Source organism: Macadamia integrifolia, unplaced genomic scaffold (assembly GCF_013358625.1).
Source record: "Macadamia integrifolia cultivar HAES 741 unplaced genomic scaffold, SCU_Mint_v3 scaffold1025, whole genome shotgun sequence".
NCBI lineage: Eukaryota > Viridiplantae > Streptophyta > Magnoliopsida > Proteales > Proteaceae > Macadamia > Macadamia integrifolia.
This window is the reverse complement of record NW_024868058.1, coordinates 165,910-191,875: the sequence shown is the minus strand read 5'-3', so window position 1 is coordinate 191,875 and position 25,966 is coordinate 165,910. Positions and strand designations below refer to the sequence as shown.

The following is a 25,966-nucleotide window of genomic DNA, read 5'->3' as shown; positions in this document are numbered from 1 at the left end:
GGGGCACATACACAACAAGTGAGGGCACCTGCCTATGGGCAGGGGTGTGGGCAGGTGGGTCGGGTAGCCTGGGTGGGCCTATGGGACGCAAGGCACACATGGGCGGGGTTTAGGTGCTTGCATGGGCAAGATGTGGGTGCTCATGGCAAGGTGTGGGTGCTTGCATGGTGTATCTTTTGGGAATGATTACGGGAGATCAAACTCTGATTTTGACGCACCATATATTGTTGGAATTGTGATTTTGAGTACTATCCATCTGTATAGTCACTTTGGACTAGATTCCTTCGTATATGAGAAGTCATAATTGGACCCTTCTTTTCTCTCGCATTGGATATCTAGGGATTTTGGGTGAGTATGGAATGCTTCTGGGTTGGGTTACCTCAGTCAGTTGTCATCTCTGTTGATTTGAAGCGAGAGGTCGCGTCCATGATCCATAAGTCATCATAGACAGGGAGGGTGACAAAATTGGGTATCTACAACATCAAGAAGCTTAAGACCAACAACACTTGCAACAAAAAAATTTCCTAGTATTCTTTTCATTTCATATGATATATCCACATCAATATTATACAAGAACAACAAGTCCTATTCATTTCAAGCACGTGGTTAAGTCTGCAACAAAAATGTACCTATCAAAGCAAATAATAAATTTTAGGGTTAAGGATTGTGTGTCATCCTAGTCAGAAACTAGAATTTACAAGTAATGATTTCCACCCAAATTGTCCACAGATTATTAATACAATCAATGAAAATGATAGCGAGAGGACATCTTTTTTTTGGGGGGGGGGATGCGGTAGCAGATTCGTTACTCTCTACTCTAATTCTCCCAGTCCCAACCACTCCATCTTCCCCTCATCCATTGCCACTCAGTTATCTCTGGCACAACACACCCCAATGCTAAGAGTTCAAACCTTACAGGACCCCATGTTCACTTCCACTCCTCCTGGTAGGATCAATTGAAATATGTCGGTTTAATAGGGCTATATTTGTAATCTTCTTCTATATTTTTTCTTAAATATAGTACAATTAAATTATAATCTTTAGTATGAACCTAGTCCTTCATTGTAATTTTTCATTTTTTATGCTAAAATAAATAGTTCCCCCCCTGGCACCCTTAGTTTGGAGTATTCTGCTCCTCTCTCAAACTGTGGGCAATGTTCTTATTATCTCATTTGCTCTTTTCTCTCCCTATGTCTAGGTACTGATTCACATGGTATTACAACATTGATTTCAATATAAGCGATTCATTCTTCATTCTTGTTTTGAGTGTGGTTAGGGTTTCCCCCTCTCTAGTGGTGTACAACCACCTATGTTGTTTTCTTGCTAATAAAACCCTACTTTTTTTTTTTTAATAATGCAGAACTAGGGTTTCATTATTACTATAGCTGAGTTTATTAAAGGAAAAAGTTTACATGAAGATGCCCTTGGGGGTTTGATTCTTTATGTGTGTGTGTGTATGTTCTCCTCCTCTAGTAAGTCACAAACATCATTGAGAATATTGTTGTATTGATTGATCATATTCTTTTGGTGTGGAAGATCATATTTCCTTCTTTCATGTAAAACCTTAATTTTTTTAGAGATACACCATCTCTCATGCGTTTATCATTGTGATATTTGGAAGAATTTTTTCTCTCTGTACTTTATTGTCTATGGATAGAATTTCAGACCAAACAGAAAAACCTAACTCCCTGCGATTTTAGGGTTCTATGTCTTGGATTTTAGGGTTTTGGCTTACCCTGCAGCTTGTTGTTTTGGAGGTTTTTAGCTGCTATTTTGGGTCTCATGATTTTGGTTATTGTTCCTTGTTGCTCGTGGTTGATATTGGTGATGCGTTTTGTGGCTGGTTATATCTAGTTTACTCTCTATAAGAGAATTCTGTTTTAGATAGCATTATGGCTGATTCTAAACCTCCCATGGATAACGTCAATGTTCAAATTACATCTATCAAATTGAGTGCTTTCAATTATCTTCTCTGGGCCCGGGGAGTTAAAGTTTATAACATAGCTAAACGGAGATGGACAATCTAACTACATCTTCATCAGCTACAACCTCTACCGACTCTGTAAGTAGTGCATGATGGAGACTGCTGCATTACTTTGCTGGTTATGGAATAGTATGGAGCCTTTTGTGGCTGCCATTGTTTTGTTTTATACCACTGCCAAGGGTATTTGGGGTGATCTCAAAGAGAGCTATTCCCAACATAAGAAGTATAGGAAATCTGTCAAATTTTTTTCTCTTTTAAGTAAAGATGAAGTATCTTCTAGTGACTAGTGACTACTATAGTGCTCTAAAGGGCATATGGGAAGAACTCAATGTGTATCTTACAATTCTCAAATCTTAGCGTGCTGAATTCTTGGTTGCAAAATTTATGCTTGTGTTACTTTGTCTGACCTTTAACTTGTCGAAAGTAAAATATTAACTGATGAGATAATTCCCGTTGGCTATGTTTGATTGTAAGGGAAATTAAAGGGAAGTGAAGTGAAATTTTTATACTTAAAAAAGAAATATATGTAATCATTATCCATGTGACTTTAACATTAAATTCAAATCATTCCATATTTGGTTATAAAATTTCACTTTACTATGCATCCAAAACCCTTTGTTATAATATGTAAAATAAAATTATATGTAAAATATATCATTACTAAATATGGTTAGAAAAATTAAGTAACTTATACAGTCATATGGGATAATGATTATAAACATTTCTTTTTAAAGTATGAAAATTTCACTTCCCTTCCCTTTAAATTCCCATTGCAACCAAATGGAGCATTTATGAATGAGGTATATTACAAGATTTAATGGATTCTGTCATCTTCCTTGTCTAAATCTGAATCCACCACTTCTTCCAAGGATAGCTCTCCTTTTTTTTTTTTTTTTTTTTTTTTTTTTTTTTTTTATTGTTGGCAATGGTAATGGTAATCATAGTTGTGGCTCTAGATTTCCTAGCAGAGGTCGTGGACATGGTATGGGTGGTCACGACGGTCAATAATATGATCAGTTGAACATGCATTGTACTCATTGCAGTTGCAATGATAATACAATTGAGAAGTGTAGTGTCAAACACGATAAACCCCAAGGGGCACAACAGTTCGCTAACAAATTTGTGCCTGATGGGAGTGTGTCACCTCATGACACTAATTAGAGTTCTCTGCCTAGGGTGGTTCCTCATCCTTTGTCTCTCTTGATGAGATGGTCAATATACTACTAAAATGGTCTAACAACTTAAGACATCTACTTACACATCTATTGCCATATTGGATCATTCAAGTATATCCACACGTATCGTTTCCTCATCTTCCAATTCCTCAGCTTAACTCAGTTGCATCCTCCCACATGACTGGTGAGCCAAACCTATTCTCTTCTTTTTAGAAGTCTAACTATCCCTCCCAAGTTATTCTTGCCGATGGATCCTCTACTAATGTTACTGGTTATGATGTCATACCTCTGTCCTCATCTCTTTCATTATATATTGTACTTCATGTTCAAAATCTGTTATTTGTAAGTGAGTTTAGAAAAAATATTAATCGCTCCATCACCTTTCACCCTTCTCATTGTGTTTTTGTAGATCTCGAGGCAAAGAAAACGATTAGTGGAGGGCATGAAAGGGAGGGCTAATACTAATTTGGCTTTGCTTCCTCATCTATGGCAGCATATGTTACCTTTCCTGGCGCTTCCCCTCTCCATTGGCACTACCCGACTGGGACATTTCTCTCTCCAAGCTACAACATATGGTCCCCAGTTACAAGTATAGTTCAAAAAATTTTCCAAATTTTGACATTTCCAAGATGAAATAGGAGGCAAAATCTAGAATCAGTATTGTTTCGTCACAATTTCAGTCATTTTAGCCGTTTTCCCCTGAAATGGCCAAGCGAAACTCACAGAAAAAGTATATTGTCTGCGATTGGTATTTTACTCATTTCAATCAATTAGCCTACCAAAACGAGATTGCGAACAATGGTTGCGAGTCTAGCTCCCATATAGAGTGTGAAACTTGTGAGCTTGGCAAGCATCACTATACTATTTTTTTCGTCTCATAATGTGTTTAGTAATCGGTCTTTATCTTTATTTGATTTAGTTCATTTCCACATAGGGTTAAGAGTCGGTCTGATTTTTCTAATTTTATTGCCTTTAATCATATGATCACTCTCACATGATATGGTTGTATCTTTAATATCATTCTGAATTTTTTTTTTTTTAAACAATTTATAATGAAATTAAAGTTCAGCTTGGTGTTTGTTTGATAATTTTGTGTACTAATAATGCTCTTTGAGATTATTCAACATGAAATTTCATATTTTTATTCTAATAATGGTATTATCCATCAAAGTAGTTATTCTTATACACCCCAATATAACGGTGTCGCCGAAAGGAAAACCAATTTGTTAGATATTGCTAGATCTTTAGTATTTTATTTGAGTGTTCACAAAGTTTATCAAAGAGACATTGGTTTGACTAATTGTCATTTGATCAATTGGATGCCTTCTTTTGTTTGTCATAATGAATCTCCTTTCTCCATTGTTTTTCTAAGCAGTTCCTTATTTGGTCTACCAACTTGCATTTTTAGGTGCACACGTTATGTTTATAATCCTCGTGCTATAAAGTTTGTTTTCCTTAGGTACTTTCGCACCCAAGAGACTATTGTTGTTATGATCCTGTTACTCGTTTGCCATTTGTTAGTGTTGAAGTTAAATTTTTTTTTAGAATACTCCTTACTTTGGTGGTGTTGTTTTTGACTTAGGTCCTCTCTCTCCTAGTCTCCCACCTATTCCTCAAGTCATTCTTCTTGAAGATTCTAATCCTAAATCCACAGGGGTACCATTACAGGTATACAAACGTCGTCCCAAACAATCACCGCCAATTACAATGACTTCTCTACTCCCAATTCAATTCTTTGCCTATAAGTTCTTCTCTTGATGACTGGCGATTGTTTTCTAGAAAGCTAGTCATTCCTGTACTCAAAACTCTTTGGTTTCCTAAATGATTGCTACTTATGTTTCCATTTCCAATCTTCTTGTTTTTCTTCGTACATTCATTTTCTCATTGGCCTCCCACTCTATTCCTTCCAAATACCAAGATGCTTTATCTCAGCTTGGGTGGAAGTTAGCCATGGATGTGGAAATGGATACCATGCTTTCTCAAAAAACTTGGACTTTGGTTGAGGTAAGGATCCTACGTGGTGTCATTAGGTTTATACCATTAAGTATAAGCCTGATAGTTAGGTTGAGCACCTAAAAGCTCGTTTAGTTGCTAAGGGCTACACTCATATCTATGGAACTGACTATTTTGAAACCCTCTATCCAATGACTCATCTGAATTATGTGGGAGTCTTAATCTCTTTGGTTGTTAACTTTGATTGGCATATTTTTCGATCAGGCATCAACAATGCATTTTATATGGTGATTTGGATGAGAAGGTTTACATAGAATAACCTCCAGGGTATGTTGGTCAAGAGGAGAGTACTATGAAAGTTTATAGCTAAACAAAGCTATTTAAGGGTTGAAACAATCCCCGAGAACATGGTTTGATAGGTTTAGCAGAGTTGTTGGCTATGGTTTTCTCATTGTTACTTCGGTCAATCAATATTGGTTCGTCGTCAAAACTCTAAAGTTATTGTGCATGTCATTTATGCTGATGATTTTATTGTCTCTGGTAATGACTTATCTAGGACTGAACATGTTAAGTCTTATTTACAGCAACACTTCCAAACGAAAGATTTGGGAACTCTCAAATATTTTCTTAGCATGAAGGCCATTTGTATCAAGAAAGGGCTTTAGTTTGTCTCAACATAACTATATTCTTGACCTTCTGAGTCTTATGAACCCTCATGTCATACTTGGAGCGTCTGATGAAAATTTGAAAAAAAAAAATCAATATCGGAGGTTAGTCGACAAACTTATATATCTTATTGTTACTTAACCAGTTATATCCTTTGTTGCTGGTGTGAATAGCTAGTTTATAGAGACACTTAAGCAGGCTCATTGGGAGACAACATGTCGTATTTTTTTTTTAGGTAACTAAAAAGGGTGCTCCATGGTAGTGATCATAGCCCCCAAGACAAGCCCCTGTACGGCAAGCAATGCTTCCGCAGGACCAATGGGCGATAGTCGGCATGCTAAGACTCGAACCCACAACCAGCTGACTCGAGTGGTGATGGGTTGACGACATTTTCACCACTAGGCTACCAACCCCATTGGTGACAACATGTCGTATACTAAGATATCTTAAGGGTACTCTAGGGAAAGGACTTATTAATCGACTTAATGGTCACACCAAACATTAATATTGTTGGTTATTTTAATGTTGATTGGGCTCATTTTGATGGTGATCATAGATGTACTACAGAGTATTATACCTTTGTCAGAAATAATCTTGTTAGATGGAGGAGTTAAAAAGCAAACTATAGTAGTCCAGTCTAGAGCTAAGGATCTGAGGTTGAGTATAGAGCTATAGCTCACACTGCAACTAAGTTGATATGGCTTAAATCCTTTGTTTAAGAGTTTGGTTTTCTGATCAGCAAACCTACATACATATTCTATGATAATCATGTCACACTCCACCCTCCACTAGGCTAAGGTATGCGGCACTGGATACCCATATCTAGTCAGTCTAACCCTCCAGGATCACAGATGCAATACCCCAATCCATAAATGCCACCAAAATCACAACTAAAATCAGAGTACACATATAAAATCATACAAATGTTACTAGTGATCCACTGCATGATAGGTTACAATATACAAGTTCCATTTGTTAACAACCCACATGTATAATATTTACATCCTACATATTTCATAAATAATTTACATCAAAAGAAATAGCTGAAATAACAAAAGTGAAGTCCATCAACAACCCAGTGTCTCATAGACTTAAGCCTCATAATTGCCACCGAAGCCCCAAAATTCTGCCTCAACACTGGTTCCACCATTCAAAAAGGGTGCAACAAATGGGGGTGACCTTCCATGAAGCCCAGTGAGGGGTGGACATGCACAAACAATTATAGATACAACAATAAAGATTAATAAGATAAAACAAATACACATATAATGCAACATAATGGAACAACAAAGATTAAATTAGTGCAATTATGATCCGGATTATTATCACACAAGTCTATCCACTAAATTAATTAAATTAGGGTATGGGTGCTACTGCAACATAAGGATATTTCTGGTCTCGGAATCCTACACATTGGTCACCCAATGATATACGCTAGTTGCGAGTCAAGAGCCAACAAGTCCCAGAATCCAACGCATCGGTCACCCCGTAAGCCCTAATGAATAATTCCCCCTACACCACGGTCTTGAAATCCTGCACCTCGATCACCCATGTTGTAGGATAGCCATGATCCCGGAATCCTACACATCGATCACCCTTGCTATGGGATAGCTAATACCTCACCCCATACTGGCAAGGGGTGTAGCACCTGATTTAATTTCCTAGCCAACCGATTCTAAGTCTATTTTTGTCTTAGTGTTGCTGCAAGATAGGTGGTATCCCTAGTCACGAATGTACATTATCAGTCCCTGAGGATACAAGCTAGTTGCAAGTTAGGAGCATACCGGTCCCTACATAGCTACTTCAATACCAGGTAAGTCCCTATTAATAATCCCCTATAATACCACAACATCGAGTCCAACATCGCGTGAAGGGTTGACATGATGCCGGTACCCCTACCCCAGTCACCGAAAATTTCTCTAACCTCGGTCCATCAGACGGTAGGATTAGCCAATATGTAAACCACTATTGGCAAGGGTTATAGCACCAAGGTGGTTATCCTAGCCCAATGCATTCTAACATGACACATTCCACATCATAGTCATACTCACACACCCCGTGGGCATACAATGTTGGAACCCAACCTTTGGCCACCCTGCGTCCCAACCATCCACATACACATATACGGCCATAATTCATACCATTATTCAACATTAACATTCTCTACAAGTAATAAGTTTATAATATGAAAAATGATATGATCACACGCATGTTCATCATGTTATAAACACTCCATAAAAATAGTTCACAACACCCACTCACCTTGAGTCCTATATGATGGTGGACAGTTGATGGTCTCGCTGCGTTGTCCTGTTGTCAGTCGGTTCTACCCCTAGGGTTCATGTCCAATAAAAAGGGTTCAAAACCCAACTTAGGATGTTCACCGGTGGATGCTCATCTGCCAATGAACTCACCGGTGGATGGATTTGCAAGGTCTGAAAACCCAAAAAAATTACATCTACAGGGTTCACCGATAGATGGTCAATTTTTCACTGACGGATTCAGTGACTATTAGCCGGTGAAGCAAAAACTGGGGTTTCTCTGCCATGATTTGCTCCACATGTCACGTGGGCTCCTTTGCATGTTTGGGTGTGTGTGGTTCCATGTGTGGTACCCATCCTAACCCTATTTCCCACTTTTCCTTCTTTTGTATGGTTTACAAGTTAGGTTTTGTGATTCTAGTATGAGTTTGCATGTGGGGCACACACTCACACACTTCACTTAGCTTAGGTTGAGTAGAATTAGTGAGTGGATCATCATAGGGTTTTAAGATACACCCAATTTCCCTAATGCATAAGTCTAGGTTAAGCTAAATCGGGGAAGACTTAGATTGAGCTCATGGAATGGTCATTAATGGCTCATGTGATCACTCCCATACACCATACATAAGTTTAATTTCATTTTCCCCAACCTAATTTTGGATTAGAATGGTTGACTATAAAGGATTTGGGCAAAGTTAATTGTTCTAGGGTTCAGTTGCTCAAATTGGGGGTTTGAAGTGGGTATTTCATTAGGGGTGGTTCATGGACTCAAATTGAACCATTTATCTCACTAGGGCAAGTCTCCAACACCAAATCCCCTTCCCAATTTGTAGTATTGGTAAGTGCAAAGGTTGGAATTTGGTTGGTGATCCCTTACCTAGCTTAATAAAGAGTGGAAATGGGAGGGAGAGAGACTTGTGTGTGTGTTGAGATGGGTAAAGAAATTAAGGCTTACCTTAGTTGGTAGGACCTTGCTTCCCTTTCCTTCCTCCTCCCTTGCTCTCCTTCTTCTTCTCCTTCTTCTTCTTTCTCCTTTTCCTTCTCCTTCTTCTTCTTTCTCCTTCTTGCCCTTAATTTGGTAGGAATGAAATGGAGTAAGAGTTAAATTTATAGCCAAGTCACATAAGGGTTGTTTGGGGAAATAATAGGTTTTCACTCATTACCGGGGGTGTCCTAATGCATTAAACCATTCCCCAATATGTTGTCCCAACTATTGGGAGTGGTTTGAGGTGCACGGGTGTGAGAGCCCAAGCCCCACAACCAAATAACCCAATTCTGACCAGTACCTTCACTGGAGGGTGTTCACCGGTGGATGGTCCTTAGCTGGTGAAGGATGATTTGGTCACCACTATGTGGGACATAACCAATTTGCTGAATGGGGCCCTTCCAAGGTATTTCCACTATGTGGGCCCCCCTTGTGGTGCATTATACTATTAGGGTTCATGTAATTCTCTTCACTAGCAGAGTACTTATCCTAACTCCTTCAGTGGTTTGTAGCCCTTTCATATAATAAGCCAGGAAAATCCACAAGTTACTACTAGTTATAACTTGAGTTGCATTACCTATGTCCAAAAGTTGAAATTAGCCTAGGGTTTTGGGCATGGGTGTAACAAATCAAGCAGCTATTTATATTGTTAGTAATGTCGTCTCTTATGAGAGGACCAAAATATTGAAGTGGACTGTCATTTTATTTGAGATGCAATAATGAAGAGATTGATTTCCATTTGTTAGTTCTAATGATCAACTTTGGAAACTTCTTTACCAAGGCCATGCTTCGTAATGTATTTCTCCAAGGATGTACCAAGCTGGGGATGGGTGCTATCTATGCCCCAGCTTGAAGGGGGAGTTTTAAGTTGTGTCTATTTCATAGTGGCATATTTGTATTGTTCTTTAATATTTTTGTCCTCAAGTGTAAATTACACTTAGGTTGTAGGATTTAGTATGGATCCAATACTTCATTGTAATTATTTCTTTTTACGTTAAAATATAAATAGTTCCCCCCACCCATGATTTTGGAGTATTCTGCTCCTCTACTAAGCCCCAGGCATTCTTCATTCTCTCATCTTCTCTTCTTCTCGTCGAAGTCATCTTCTCTTCTCTCTTCCTTATGTCCAAATACTGATGCTAAGTTGTATTATAGTCACAATCACCATCATCATTGTCGAAATGAAGCCACATAGGAAAAGAATGGAAAAAAATAGTGAGCCAGTTGCTATAAATGACAATGGTAGTCTTAGCCTGCACTACAATTACTCCAGTTGGTAATCTTATGAACAAGCATTTAAGAGCTCTCTTATAGTAATATCTAAGAAAATATAACTTCCAGATCAAGAAACAGCCCATCTCCAATCAGATCTTATATTAGATCCCTAAAGGGTTAAATTAGAGTTGTGTCCATTGACAATGGCTGCTTCTTATCAACCAATATGGCTATGTAAATATTCCCTATATTGATTACCTTGCACTCCAAGGATACAACCATGCGGACGTTCTCTTCCAAGGATATAGCTATGTAAATATTCTCTACCATGTTTACCCTCCATAAATATGGCAAGTGTATATCTCATTCCTTCGTAAACCATAGTTGTATAGGAATTCTATATTCTGTATTGTACCCATGTTGGTAAAACCAACCAAAACCTTGTATATAAATACGACATAAATTAAGGCATTCTACCACTACCTATTGTTCTAGCACTTCTTCTCCAGTCTCAATCATACATTCGATGATCAGATACTATTTAGAATCCCAACTTACTGGACCAGCTACCTATCAACCATGGAGACATTCATATAGCATTTCAAAATCTTCGAACCTGGCCATAGTGTTTTGTGTTCATTGAGTGTGAATAACAAAGTGTTTGGTGTAACATAGGAATAACAGCCCAAATAGGGATTAACAAGAACAAAAACTCAAATCCTCTGGCCAATCCCTTGCACCGGCATGCACCCTGTTGATAGTGTTGGAATTCTAAAGCCTTCTTTCATCACATGGCCAACTCTTTTGGGGCTGACATTTGATATATGACTGGGGGCCTTGCAGTCTACTTGTCAACAAAATTTGGGTGCCACAAGAGTTGCTAGAAGCGAGATATTATTTGGATCATGTAGGAAGCCCTTCCTCGGTGGGTGTTCCCACTCAATCCCCCCCTCACCTTACCCCACAAATAAAATCCAATGTAGATTACCTCTCATAAATGGCTTTTCATGTAGCATTGCTTAATTAAAAGAGGTCATGAGATAGTTTGATCATGGGAAATTTAGAGAAGCTAGAAGAATCATCATGGGGGGTTGTTCCTAGAACACATCTTAGGATCGTTATTAGTTTGCAGAGGGAAGAAAGGGGGCTTTATGATGTTCTAGTGGGTAGATTCTCATGAAGATTGAAATCTATAAGAATGAAAAGAGGTCAGAACAGTGAGTAGGGGATTGACAATGGATCACAAGAATCACAAAGAGAGAGTTTCCAATTTAGCATCACTATCACAAATTAGCTTGGTCCATATCATCAATAATGATCACATGAAATGAGTATGAATGATGCTCATATTATAAATCATACATGACAGTAAGAAACCTCCATTAAAAAAAAATAATAATAATAATAAATAAATAAAATAATAATAATAATAATAAAGTTAATTAGGCATCTAGATCAAAAGGAAATCTTTCACAAATAGCAACAGATTTGAATCCCAAAATAGTAATTATCGAGAAATTGCATTATTGAGTCCCTGCACTTCCAGTTTAGACAACATATAAGAAACATACTTTTTGATGATGCACACTGTTGAGAAGAAGAGTGTAATCCCAGGCAAGGTTTAGTTTTTGTTGAGCAGCCAATAGATCTAACAATACAGAGTTCTTTTGGAACACTTTGAGTTACGAAATCTCTGAAATGCCTTTTGTACTGACTTTACCAAATGTGTTTCTCCATGGCTTTAAGAAGGTGGCAATACACCTTAGCAGCTTGCATGGCTTCAGAGCCCATTCCCTACCACATTTTTTCCTGCTTACCACTATGAAAACAAATTCAATTCAGGGATGCATCATGAAGAATCAGCTCTCCCTGACTCTTCTTTGAGCTAAAGAACAAGAAAACCAAATTGTTAATAAAAGGATCTAGAGCCCTAAATCAGTAAACATTCGGCCTCATTTTGATACTCCACAAAACGCTTCTATTTCCAAAAGGGTCGAAACAGTTCACCTGTATTTTATTTTATATATAATGTATGACAAGAAGTTCTTAGGAATACAGGTAAAAAGCTGCATGTATCATAAAGTGAGTTGACAACCTCATATAGGAGAGTGGATCAAGTCCTTGTACGAGAACTATTCTCGTATGGGGTTGATCTGCACAAATGGAATCTATTCAATAGCCAACTCTGTGGTGGATTCCATCTGTGTGAATCAGCTTGTACGAGAATGGTTCTCGTATGAGAACCTTATCCACACTACCTCATATAATTACAAATCATGTGGCATTGGGCAATTAGCAATATATGCTAGCGCCAAATAATGAGACAGGCTAATTTTTCTAGGTTATTAATAGCAAAGAGGAGTTGAAATCAACCATTAGATGACTTCAGCCCAGAACATCTCCTTTGTGACTACAGGTGGGTGTTCAATAAATGTCCAGTTGCAGTGAGAAACTTTTTTTAAACTAAAGGGCAGCAACATCTGGCCCTTTGGCTATTTGTAACTTATGAACCACGTCCTCCAATGCAGTATACAGCGTTCAGCTCATTATAGTAAGCTTATCCATTCAATATAGAGAAAATCCACAAAAGCATTTACTGAAGGCAAGAAGATCCTTATGATAGTGTAAGTGTACCATATAAAATAAGTAGCCTGCTTCACAGACAGTTTTTGCATAACTTATGCAGCTAATATATATTGACCGATATAGGAGTTTCCCTATTCTTAGTAACCTCCTATTCGGTTCTCAAAAATCCTAGTGTATATGGAAGTTTATATTTTATATGATATCTTTCCTATTGTAGAGTTGGACTAGAGTTACACCTCTTGTATTATATAATCTCTTATAGGAGTACACAATAATGCAATGATTGAATTCACATTGACATGGTATTAGAGCTCATAGGCCAACACCTCTCACCCTAGTCCTTCATCTATCTTCTTCTTCTTCTTTTTCAGTGGCCACTGAACCACCACCCTCTATAGCCTCTAATATCTCTTCCTATCTACCCTCTCTCATGGCTCCCACACCCAACATCCCAACGCCTCTTCCTACATCTAATCCCATGCCACCCATCAATGGTGCTCATCACTTCATCTCCCTCAAACTCACTCCCACCAATTTTCTTCTTTGGCGTGCTCAATTGACACTGTATCTGTGGGGTAAATGACTATATCGTTTTATTAATGGCTCTCATCCTTGCCCTGGAGACCCTATTGCTGCTACTCAATGGCAAGAGCAGGATCAAACCTAATGAGTCTTCTTATTGCTTCCCTTTCTAAAGAAGTACTCCCCATGATTCTTGACAAACCTACAAGCAAGTCCATCTGAGACTCTCTCTCTCTGCAACTTTTGGATCTGCCTTTGCTATCCGCCTGACGTCTCTACACATATCTCTTCAGAATGTTGATCAAAATGATGACTCAACTTCTTCAACGTGCCAAGGCTCTCGCTGACGAGCTTGCCGCTATTGGTTGTCCTCTCTCCCATGAGGACTTCAACATCCATATTTTTCGTGTTCTCAAGCAAGATTTGTAGGATATTGTTCCCACCCTGCTTGGCCGTGAGAACCCTATTTCATTGATTGATCTTCATGGACTCCTCGTTAGCCATGAATTTCTCCGCTCGAAGATTCTCAGCAAGATCTCCATCATTGATGCTCGTGTCTCTCCCACTGTCTGTATCACAGAACACACCACTCTAGATGGTTGGCATCATCATCTTGGTCACCCTAATGAGTGATTACTCCATCTTATGCTACGTACCAATGGTCTATTGTATCAATCTTCTCAATTGGGTTCTGTGTGTCCTGCATGTAACTTAGGAAAGTCCAGCCGCCTTTCCCTTTCATAAACTAGCTCTAAAAGTTTATTTCCATTAGATCTTATTTACAGTGATGTTTGGGGTCCTCCCCTATGCCCTCCTTAGCTGGGCATCATTATTTTGTAATCTTGGGGACCTCTATTTCTTTCTTGGCATTGAGGCATGCCGCCATCCAAAGGGACTGCTTCTTTCTCAGAGTCGATATATCTTTAACCTCCTTAAGTGCTCTGGCATGGTTAATTGCAAACCCTCTTCCACTCCCATGGCCATGACTCAGAAACCGTCTGCTCAAGGGGGTGTCTTAACCCCTGACCCTTCTCAATACCGGTCTGTAGTAGGTGCTCTCCAATATGTCACATTAACACACCCCGATATTGCCTTTGTTGTTAATCAGGCGTGTCAATTCATGAATGCCCCCACTAATGATCACTGGTCTCTGGTGAAGTTCATTCTTCGTTATCTTAACCAGACATCCTCGCATGGTCTTCTCATTGAGCGCTCCCCCAATCGTTTTTTTTTTTTAATGCAGATTGGGCTAGTAATGGTGATTAGGGGTTTCAATTCTTAAATCGAACCGGCAAAATCGGCCGGACCGAACCGACAACAACACGGACCGAACCGAACCAAAGCCTTATTGGGTCGGTTCGGTTTGGAGTATTGCAACCCCAAAACCAAACCGAACCGCATCTGAAACCGGATGAACCCGAAACCAAATCGCAGCCGGCTCAAAACCCGGACCGAAACTGAAACCAAACCTGTAAGAAACCGAAACACTCCAAAATTCATTAAAAAAATCAAAATTTGCATAGTTTTGTAAACATTTGTATGGAAAGTCGAATCCAAACTAGACCAAAAACCAAAACCAACCCGGTTACAAATCGATTTAAGAAACCGAAGACAAACCGAAACCAAACTGAAACCGAAATTTCCTTATTGGTTCGGTTTTGGTTTCAACTTTTCCACACCAAAACCGACTCAACCCGGACCGAAATCAAGTCGGACCGACTGATTGACACCCCTAATGGTGATGATAGAAAGTCCACAGGTGGCTACGCCATCTTCCTTGGACCCAATCTTATTTCATGGAACTCCAAGAAGCAGAAGATCGTGGCGCACTCCTTCACTGAGGCAGAGTACAAAGCTCTGGCCAATGCTACAGCTAAGCTTATTGGGCTTGAATCACTTTTCAAGGAACTCGGCTTCTCCATACGGGGGTCCTCCCATTCTCTGGTATGACAACATCGGAGCCACCTATCTCTCTGCCAAACCAGTTTTTCATGCTCGTACCAAGCACGTCGAAATTGAATTTCATTTCGTTCATAATTGGGTGGCCAAACGTCAACTAAGTGTTCAATTCATCTCCACATAGGACTAGCTAACTGACATTCTCACAAAGCCATTGGCCACATCTTGGTTTCAATTCTTGAGGGACAAGCTGAAGATTCGTGCTACTGGTTCTCCACCTTGAGGGGGTGTATTGACCGATATAGGAGTTTCCTTATTCTAAGTAACCTCGTATTCGGTTCTCAAGAATCCTAGTGTATATGGAAGTTTATATTTTTTATGTGATATCTTTCCTATTATATAGTTGGAATAGGGTTACACCTCTTGTATTATATAATCTCCTATTGGAGTACACATTAATGCAATGATTGTATTCACATTGACAATATATATCAGATTAGATAACCCAATAGTCTATTTCAGATGCAGCAATGGTCTATTTTCTAAGAAAAAAAAAATGAGTTTTAGCAACTCAAGCAACTTGAAAGTATATTTTTATATCAAACCAACTTCTTCTTCCTCTACCAAGCCTTGCACCTCCAACCTTAGGGTTGCACACATAAGCAACAATCAATATCTAAAGTGTGATATACCAAAGCCACTTTTGCCATGTATATTAGGCTGAGGGAACAATATACAACAATGACAACCACAACCAAACCTTATCCTAACTTAATGGGGTCAGTTATATGGAGATTCCAAGCAAGGATGAATGCGAGGATTCATGCAAAATGATTGATGGGTTATAGCTAATTATAATAAGTGCCAAATGTCAAATTGACGCACCACTACAAATCAGTCACAAGCTTATAATGACAGATTATAATAAGGTACATGCTGACGTACCATATAAATCAGTCAAGCTAAAATGTCTTACATGCATTATGTTCAATACTAAGACAATCCATCACCCAACCTACTTTTATGAAAGGAGGAATGAGAATAACAAATTCTTGACAAGCCCGTTAAGCACGAAAGTAACAAATCGAAACACACAAGTCCACATTAAAGACTATTATCAACACATAACTCCCCATTGAAATTAGATATGTAACACACAACTCCGCATTGAAAACTAGATAAACAATCCACAACTCGAGCCAGAGGTATCTGTGAATTGTGGTTCAATACACTAGTATAACGCCCACCACTACAAGCAAACCAATTGCAACTCACGTGCATTACGTCCACTACCAACAATCCACCACCAAGCCTACTACAATGTGATAAGGATTTGATAGAAGAAAACTCGATAGCCCCGCTAAACCAATTGCAACTCACGTGCAAATCCTTTCGCACTGGTTTGTTTTTTATAAATTCAAGAATTACACTTCTGACTATGAAATGTGAATGCCCTTGACGGTCATTGTTAATCATTACTCCAATTCACGGTCACTGTTAATCATTACTCCGATTCCAAAGGCCAACGCAATAGGACCAACTATGTTGTTATCCCATGGCAGTGAAGAAATTCAATCAAATGTGGATGAACGACGGTGACATTTGAAGGCTTACACAATAGGAAGACCCGATATCGACGGAGCAAAAAGCAAAAATGCCATGGACACTTGGCTATCACAAGCCGTTTATCTCAGTGGTAAACGTACATGATTGAAACGGGAATTGAAAAGATTAGAAGGTTCATCCAATTACCACATCCTCTTTCAATCAATTCATCGAACAGAAAACAGCCAACATACACACACATCTACACACTTTTGTTTTTGATAAAAATACACATCCACATAGAGAGAGAGAGAGAGAGAGAGAGAGAGAGAGAGAGAGAGAGATCACCAGCTGGGTATGGTGGATGTGGTGGAAACTGGGCGGGACGATAGCCTATAAGGACGTTCACCGAAAACTATGCTGCCGCCGTTCGCCGAGACAAGGTAGAAATCCTTACAAGTAACCCAATTGCAAGTAAATGCGGTATTTGGAATCGCAGGGTATTGATGAATTCCCTAAGATGCAAGTCAGAGAAGATCCAACCTGAGGTGAGGAGTGACAGATTGGAATCTTTCATGTCAAGACTTTATCCGAATCATACTAACACCAATCCAACGGTCTACCGAGATAGGATAAATTGATATACCGAGAACCTTTACTGTGACCGTTAACTTCTCTCCTCTATTAAGCCTCTGAGTCCGGAAGACAAAGACAATGGGAGAAGAGAGTAGGACATGGTGAGTTGAAGCAGAAAAATCAAAAACCCAAAATCTCCGAGATTAGCCATGGCTGCTTTCTCTAGTTCACCACTACTTTACATGTCGAAAAACCCTATTTCTTTGAACTTCCCGTCTCCAATTGTCTTCTTCCTTCCTTGTTATCACCATGCGCCTTCGCCTCACCTGCATTTCCGTGCTCTCTGTGCCCTAAAAACTGGGTCGGACGGAGGCAGTGTTGGGAGTCGAGACGCTTACAACTCAGAGATACTGAGGAAGCCCGTCATGTCGTCGGTAGACGACGATGTTGGTTCTGCCAAGGCAGCCATTTCGAACAGTGACTTCGGGGAACCCGCTGAAGAAGGAAAAAAGGGTTACAAGGAAGAAGATGAATGGGTTGATTGGGAAGATCGAATTTTGCAGGATACGGTGCCGCTTGTTGGTTTCGTTAGGATGATCCTTCACTCTGGAAGGTAAGGTTTTATCTCTCATCTTATAATGATACAAATGAATGCCTTTGTAAACAGATTTGTCCAACTGGGCTATGTTACTCTGTGGCGAATTCGTGACCTCTAGGTTTTGAACGTTCATTGGCCTGTAACTGTTTCTGCAAAGATCTCATAAAGATAATCATTAAACTCTGTCAACCACCTTCTCGTTGTTGACACTGGGAACTCCTCGATAATGAACTTCGCTATCACAAATTCACAACGAAGATTAGCTTTGGCCGGTCACTTTTAATGCCCCTTCTACTTTCACAGGAAATGGTTCCTTTTCTTTGCATCAGGCTGCTGTAGAAGAAAATTCTTTTGTTCTCTTTTTAAAATGGAGAATTATCTGGTTTGCCTTCAGAGTGGAAGAAAAGATGAGAATGTGGTTTGTTGGGTACAAGATGTCTTAATTCAACTGTTGTTTGGAAAGGTCAAGCATTGTTGGGTGTTTCATGTGCAACCTTACTTTTTGGTAGAAGCAGTACACCAAACTTGGTAGGGTGTTCTGTTACTGATCTTACTTTTTGGTGGAAGCAATAGAACAGTATCTAGAAAATGCAATAAGTACATCTCAACTGAACAACTTTATTACATGGAAATAATCATCTGACATCACATCCTGAAGAATTCTTCCATGTAAAAGATTTATCATCAAATGATATCCATAGCCTTCGTATGAGGTTATTTTTATAGAAAATTATTTAAAGAGTAATGAGTGCAAGGGCATGCAAAATCAAAATAATAACTCCAAAACAAACACACACAGGAGAGAGAGGATTTGCAGTGCTAGGATTCTTTTTTCTACATAAAATATCATGATATTGGAAAGCTTCTAGTGTATCTTGCTCATGGCTTTGCTCATGGAAGAAGAAGGTTGAGTTTCTGTGATGTCCTTCCTTCAGGATGAGTACTTTTATGCCCCAAAACCTGATTCTTGTAATTCACAGCGCAGGGATGTGTTTCCAAGTAAGATATTTTGGCATATCACTTTTGACATTTCTTAGTTCATCTGCTACTCAACATTTATCAGGAGTTGGGAAGAATAATCAAATCGGTAAACTTCATAGCCTTATTGAGAGGCATTGGCCTTCTTGCCTACTGCTCTGTATTTTTATTTTTTATTTTTATAAATGAATACTCCCCAATTTGGAGTTGATAGTTGCTGTGTTATTAATGGCTTGTATATGGGATAGTATCTCTGCATATTCGGTGTTAAGGTGGGAAAATAAATAGTAAATCCAATTGTTAATTTTTTGGTGGTAGGATTTTCAGTTTAATCACCACCCCTCCCTCAACATTCAAGTGAAAAAAATATTTTTGATGGTTTAACATACTAGTCTTGTTCAGTTGTTCGTTAGGAAATAAAAATTAATATAGAATAATTTAATATACTGATGTTGAAAAGGCTTATGACAATGCTAGTTTGACTTCTTAGATCATGCTTTTAAACAGAAAGGATTTAGGGTGGGGTATTGGGAAATGAAATAGATGTTTCCTTAGATTGGTTCATAACTTTGAAGCTGATAGAGGGATTAGACTTGTTTACGAAGCTCCCTGTTGTTGTATACCATTGCGGTTAGCATTTCTCAGTGACTATTTAAGGAAACTTAAAATGGAATATGATTAATGCTCTGAAATCGGGACATAAGAGGAGGAAGTATAGTACTTGAATGGTGGGCACACTTTCAGATGTTTGTTTGTGGAAGTTAGGAGTAGTCTCCCAAATATTTGGATCTCCAGTCTCCACTTGGATGGAAACCTAAGTTGGTAACCTTTTAAGAAAACCAATTTGGAGAACCTTGGCAAGAGACTTAAGAGATGGAAGCAGAATTGAATTTCAATGGAAGGAGGGATATTCTTTCTTCTTCTTCTTCTTCTTTTTTCATTTCAATATTTTTGGAAGAGGGAGCATTTCAATCTAATCAATTTTACTGACCCTTCAAATTCCACATTCAAGCAGCATTCTGCCAAAGTCTGAAGAAGGATAGAAATTCTGAGGGTTGTTTTGTGCAAACCTGGATATACAATGACAGATTACTTGGTCAGATGGGGGAAAGTTTGAGGAACTCCTAAGATGGGAGGTTAGAGTAAGGGAATTTTGAAAGTAAAATGAAGCTCTATCATCCTAATAATGAAAGTTAGCATATCAACATTGGACAGGATCGATCAGATATACTGGATATAGCGTGCATCATTTTTTTTCCCACACTCCTTGGATTGGTTGATCTTTTGTTTAGATCATAGGGACAGATATGAACTACACTACTGAACCTTAGATCCTTGATCCTGATGGTTTTGGGTATTTTCATAGGAGCCTATGTTTATTTCACATAAAATGATCCAATCAATGCATGGGTTGTCATGGTTGAGGCTTAGGGTCAATTAACAATCGTCTCTCTAGCTTGCCCATGGGCCATGGGAAACTTTTGCAGTCTTCCCTGTTATGGAGTATGAGATAGGGGAGGGAAATAAATGAATGGATAAGATTGCTGGAGGACCTTTGGCAGGGTGAGATACCTTTTATTAGTCTTCCTTTCTTCTTTACCTCGGTAGAAGTGAATTGAGAACCAAAGCTTAGTTCAACTTACCCCTGGTCTTTATTTGGGATATGATATTGGGAGAGTGTTCAGGGAGATTGGGATGGTTGTACTCTTATGCCTTGGTAGCTGGTTGTAATGTGGTTCTAGCATAGTCAGAACCTGCAACCCACCAAGATCTGCTTCCATTCCCAAATATATTTATCCAGAAATTCTTCCCCCTTCTAAGTGTAAAGCATTGGCATGGGAGGTAGGTCTGAGAAAGTGAATAATAATTATATGCTTCAAAGGAGAACCACCCCCCCCCCTCCGGGGGGTGTGCTGGAAAAAAAGAAAAATCTGTTAGATGCATTTAAAAAATAAGGGCCATAACCCAGTGCAAGTCCACTTTCTCAGTTCCATGTGGGGTGGACTAGTGATGATCCTAGGCAGGAGCCTTTGGCTTTTGGACGTGTCTTTTATATGGAAAATCAAAAAGCTACCTTTCCATCCAATATTCATTTTTGAAAGTGGTTTAGGATAATTTCTTGGATCTTCTTACAATTTGTTGGAAGTTCCTTGTGAAATATCATCTATTTGGTGAGGTTTGGTAGTTGTGTCATGGTTTTAACTTTTAAGGATTGGAAATGAACTGGTAGGGATCTTTTGATCCTTGAATCTATTATACGAGTGGAGGACATCTAAGGAGCTGCATCCTGGATAGATTCATTGTTGTGGCAATCACATGTACTTTTGGGATGTTTTGTTTTGATGTTCATGCTTTGGTGTGTACTCTCTAATGTAGGACTAGTGATGTAGATAAGTCACTTGGACTTATTTTATTGCAAATAAGCCTTGTGTTGCTTTATATATGTGTTGGGCCTTTGATCTCATGGGTTTTCTTTGAAATGGGCCACTTTAATGGGCCTAAAACATGGGTAGAATGTAGGAAAACAGGATTTAATTCATTAGTTTAATTAGTTGTTATTTAATTCAATAAACACCCATTAGGCTATTGGTTGGTTATAAAGTCCTATATGGACTATTAGTTAGTTAGTCTTACTCGATGTTGGAGTCATAAAGTCAAGTCCTAGTCCTAGTTTGAATTCCTAATTATAGTAGGAGTGTCTAGTCCTATTAGGAAACTAGTCCTAGTTGTAGTAGGAGTATCTAGTCCTATTAGGAAACTAGCTCCTAGTAGTAGTTTGATTGATATTCTGCCATTTATAAATTGAGGAGCCTATGTACTCATAATGACAGATTTGAATAAAGAAAATTGCAGTTATTATGTTAAAACAACTGAGATAGTTGTGGGTGAGAAGCCCTGGCCGAGACAGCCACTCCTCCCCCACTTTCCCTTGTTTTTTCTTTATTTAATCTTTCTATTTTCATTCTTAATTGCTGCTGTTTATGTTTACTGTTGCTGTGAGTATTAAAGAAGTTCAGATCTGTCCAAGCATTAAAAATTAGAATCGATCAGCCAAAGAGTTCCTGCTCTTAAAGCCCATGGATCCTCATTGCTGACCAAGTCTGAGATCTAGTCTGCAGATCCTTTTGGGGACTAGTTCTACACTTTTAAAAGATCAATCGATCCTCTCTTGAAGACCATCTGAAGTCGACCAGCTGTTGTTCTGAAGAATCTTGAAGTTTCCTCTCTCCTAGGTCAGAAAATTAAGAAAGCTTGTAACTTCACAACCAGCCGTCAGAATCCTCTCAACTTTAGGATTTCTGTATCCTCCCTAGGGACTATCTACGCCCAAGAGTGCAACTCAATCGGACTCTTACAGACTTGGCCGCACCTCTCTCTCTCCAGCTCTATAGCAGGTCTTTCTCTCTCCTATCGGGTTAGATTTTGGGTTGATTTTGCTCCTGTATGGATATTGTATCCTTGGGGGTTTATTTGATGGTCTTATTTTTCTGTTTCCTGCTCCTATTTGTATTGTTTGGGGTTATTAACTGCTGGGGTAGTTTCTTGTAATTTACTCTTGCATTAAGTGGTATCAGAGCTGCAGTTGAAGAAAGCTCCAAACGATCTATTAGAGCCTAACCGAAGATGGTTCCGTCAGTTCGTTACTTCACTGGACAAAGGGACATGTTCGACACCCTTAATTGGCTAGATTCTCTGGAGGAATACTTTGACTACTATAACTTGACAGAGACAAAAGCTTCGATATGCTTGCTCCCGGTTGGTTAGTTATGCTCGAGAATGGTGGAGAGTCCATGAAAAGCAACTTCGAGTTCGAGGACATGAGCCTATGACTTGGGAAGAGATGAAGTACGAGTTAGCAACCTAATATTTCCCTGCATTTATCCAAAGAAGTCTCTTCCCTCTGGAAGATTCCCATCAGAATACATCTATTGTTGCCCAGTCTAATGATCAACCACGTTATTTTCATGGGGAATTCCTTGAATGGATGTATGGATTAAATATGTACTTTGACAACTACAACTTAACAGAGACACAAAAACGCAAATATGCATGTTCCCAGATGAGTGATTGTGTTCAAATGCAATGGAGAGTCCGTGAAAAGCAACTTCAAGCTCAATGATGTAAACCTAGAACGTGGGATGAGATGCAGTATGAGTTGGCAGGCATGTACCTATTTGAGCAAGGACAAAAGCAGGTACTTCCTTCCATCAGATGTCCAAAAGCCACCCACAATTGACAAGAGCATGAAGGAATCATCAACGTCTATTGCAAATGAGCAACAAGAGAAGACACCATTAACCAGTGAACCAGAGTCAAAAGTTGAGGTTAGTGTTGAAAATTTTTCAGCCATTCCTATTGTCAAGGCAGAACTAGTCAATAATATTCCCATCAACGAGACTCATGTGGAAGAATTCGAAAGCAACAAGGTTGCCACAATGGACAATGAGGTTGAGACTGAGGAACTTGACACTACAACAACCGTGATGATTGTGAACAGCCAAGAGGAAGATTCTAAGGAGTTCAAGAATGAAGTTGTGTTTGAACCATCAATGGAACCGGTTGGGAACCACCAGGTAGATGAACCAAAAGAGCTTTATGTTGTATTGAAGTTGGAAGAGATCAAAGGTGCATATGTAGATGACCCTATGGATACATCCGAAGATGTTGAAGTTGAGCATGTGGAGGTCATCATCCCATTAAAGTATCTTGAAGATCGAGCTCCTCACATTCTAGACTACATCTTTATTATCAAAGAGCTACTTGAATTTTTCTACGGTTTGAAGAGGGATGTGCACCATGATATAATCACCCTCACACTCTACAAAATTCGAGAAAGAATTTTTTCTAAGAGAGGGCGAGTTGATGTAGATAAGTCACTTGGGCTTATTTTATTACAAATAAGCCTTGGGTTGTGTTATATATGTGTTGGGCCTTTGATTCCATGGGTTTCATTTGAAATGGGCCACTTTAATGGGCCTAAAATATGGGTAGAATGTAAGAAAATGAGATTTAATTCATTAGTTTAATTAGTTGTTATTTAATTCAATAAAGGTCCATTAGGCTATTGGTTGGTTGTAAAGTCTTATATGGACTATTAATTAGTTATTCCTACTCCATGTTGGAGTCATAAAGTCAAATCCTAGTTCTAATTTGAATTCTTAGTTGTAGTAGGAGTGTCTAGTCCTATTAGAAAACTAGCTCCTAGTTGTAGTAGGAGTGTCTAGTCCTATTGGGAAACTAGCTCCTAATGGTAATTTGATTGCTATTCTGCCCTTTATAAATAGAGGAGCCTATGTACTCATAATGGTAGATTTGAATAAAGAAAATTGCAGTTATTATGTTAAAACAACTGAGATAGTTGTGGGTGAGAAGCCGTGACCGAGACAGCCACTCCTCCCCCACTTTCCCTTGTTTTTTCTTTATTTAATCTTTCTATTTTCATTCTTAATTGCTGCTGTTTATGTTTACTGTTGCTGTGAGTATTAAAGAAGTTCAGATCTGTCCAAGCATTAAAAATTAGAATCGATCAGCCAAAGAGTTCCTGTTCTTAAAGCCCATCGATCCTCATTGCTGACCAAGTCTGAGATCTAGTCTGCAGATCCTTTTGGGCACTAGTTTTACACTTTTAGAAGATCAATCGATCCTCTCTTGAAGACCATCTGAAGTCGACCAGCTGCTGTTCTAAAGAATCTTGAAGTTTTCTCTCTTAGGTCAGAAAATCAAGAAAGCTTGTAAATTACTTCACAACCAGCCGTCAGAATCCTCTCAACTTTGGGGTTTTTGTACCCTCCCTAGGGACTATCTATGCCTAAGAGTGCAACTCAATCGGACTCTTACAGACCTGACCGCACCTCTCTCTCCAGCTCTATAGCAGGTCTTTCTCTCTCCTATCGGGTTGAGTTTTTGGTTGATTTTGCTCCTGTATGGGTGTTGTATTCTTGGGGGTTTATTTGATGGTCTTATTTCTCTGTTTTCTGCTCCTATTTGTATTGTTTGGGGTTATAAACTGCTGGGGTAGTTTCTTGTAATCTACTCTTGCATTAACTAGATTTGACAAACCAAACTCGACCCAAACTGCAGGATTTTTTTAAACCAAAGAACAACCACATAACCTCCATAATAATCCACAGCAGATTGATATACCAGCAAGCAAAATCGGACCACAGAAAAAAAGGATAACAGTAACTATTGATCACAGTACTCAACACTATCTAACCCAGATTTCAGTAGACCCAATAAGCTAATATCCAGCAGCATTAAAAAAGGTGCAGCAGTCCCAAAACAGTATCAGAAAACAGCAGAACAGAATTAAACAATTCTGCTACCGATTCTGTTTAAGTTCTGGAAGATTCACTACATATCTCTCTAACAGCAGCTTAGAACCAGATCTTCTTTAGGTCGATCCACAAGGAAGTATAGGAGAACAATCGACCTCAATTTGGGGGCTAAACAGTGGCTGGAACCGACTCCAGCAGAAGAGGCCGAAAGCTAGTATTTCAGAATTTCTGGGCAGAAAAATTGCAATATAAACTGTGTTGCAGCAGTGTAAGATCTTGAGAAGAGAGAAAATACTTGAAGAAGAAGAAAACACTTGTAGTAGATCCTCCTGGGCTTCCCACCGCAAGGAGTCGAATGGATCAAACACCACTCCCTTCCACTGTGATCAAACAGACAGCAGTCTCAGCAGAGACATAGCAGCAAGCTTCTTTTTTTCATTCATAAATCGTCTGACTCCTAATGAGAGCCCTTCCTTTATTTATAATAATGATGGGGGTTACATAAAATAGAAACTAACTTTAGTTTCCAAAAACTGAAATAGGAAACTAAAAATTAGAAACTCACCTAGTTACTAAAATTGAAAATAGAAACTTTACAAAATAGAAAGTCTTTTAGTTACTAAAACTGGAAATAAAAACTCGGAAATAAGAAATACTGAAATTAGAAACTAACTAGGTACTGAAATTAAAAACTAATTAACCCCATCAAAGCCCAACTAAAAGGGAAACTAACTAGTAATCCCGT

At 38.8% G+C, this 25,966-nt stretch overlaps 1 protein-coding gene and 1 long non-coding RNA gene across 5 annotated transcripts in view; one reads left to right on the top strand and one right to left on the bottom strand.

Moving 5' to 3' along the window:
* Positions 1 to 6,651: 6,651 nt before the first annotated feature.
* Positions 6,652 to 17,261, bottom strand: LOC122062426. 2 transcript variants are annotated; one of them, XR_006134949.1, is made up of 3 exons: positions 17,140 to 17,261; positions 11,811 to 12,058; positions 6,652 to 6,957 (listed from the first exon to the last, which is right to left on the bottom strand). It is a non-coding gene; the product is annotated as an uncharacterized LOC122062426 (long non-coding RNA). The 2 variants fall into 2 exon arrangements; XR_006134948.1 differs by lacking the exon at positions 6,652 to 6,957 and having other exon boundaries at positions 11,510 to 12,058.
* A 181-nt stretch (positions 17,262 to 17,442) lies between these two features.
* LOC122062425 (protein DCL homolog, chloroplastic) overlaps positions 17,443 to 25,966 on the top strand; it is a 28,898-nt gene continuing 20,374 nt past the window's right edge. Inside the window, exons 1-4 of one of the 3 annotated variants that reach the window (XM_042626061.1) lie at positions 17,443 to 17,980; positions 22,671 to 22,699; positions 23,185 to 23,204; positions 24,332 to 24,354. In XM_042626061.1, coding sequence (XP_042481995.1) covers positions 17,577 to 17,980; positions 22,671 to 22,699; positions 23,185 to 23,204; positions 24,332 to 24,354 — 476 coding nt within the window. In that variant the 5' untranslated portion in view covers positions 17,443 to 17,576. Of the gene's footprint in view, positions 17,981 to 18,268; positions 18,526 to 18,945; positions 19,148 to 22,670; positions 22,700 to 23,184; positions 23,205 to 24,331; positions 24,355 to 25,966 lie in introns of those variants that run through there. The other 2 variants (XM_042626060.1, XM_042626059.1) reach the window with 2 other exon arrangements.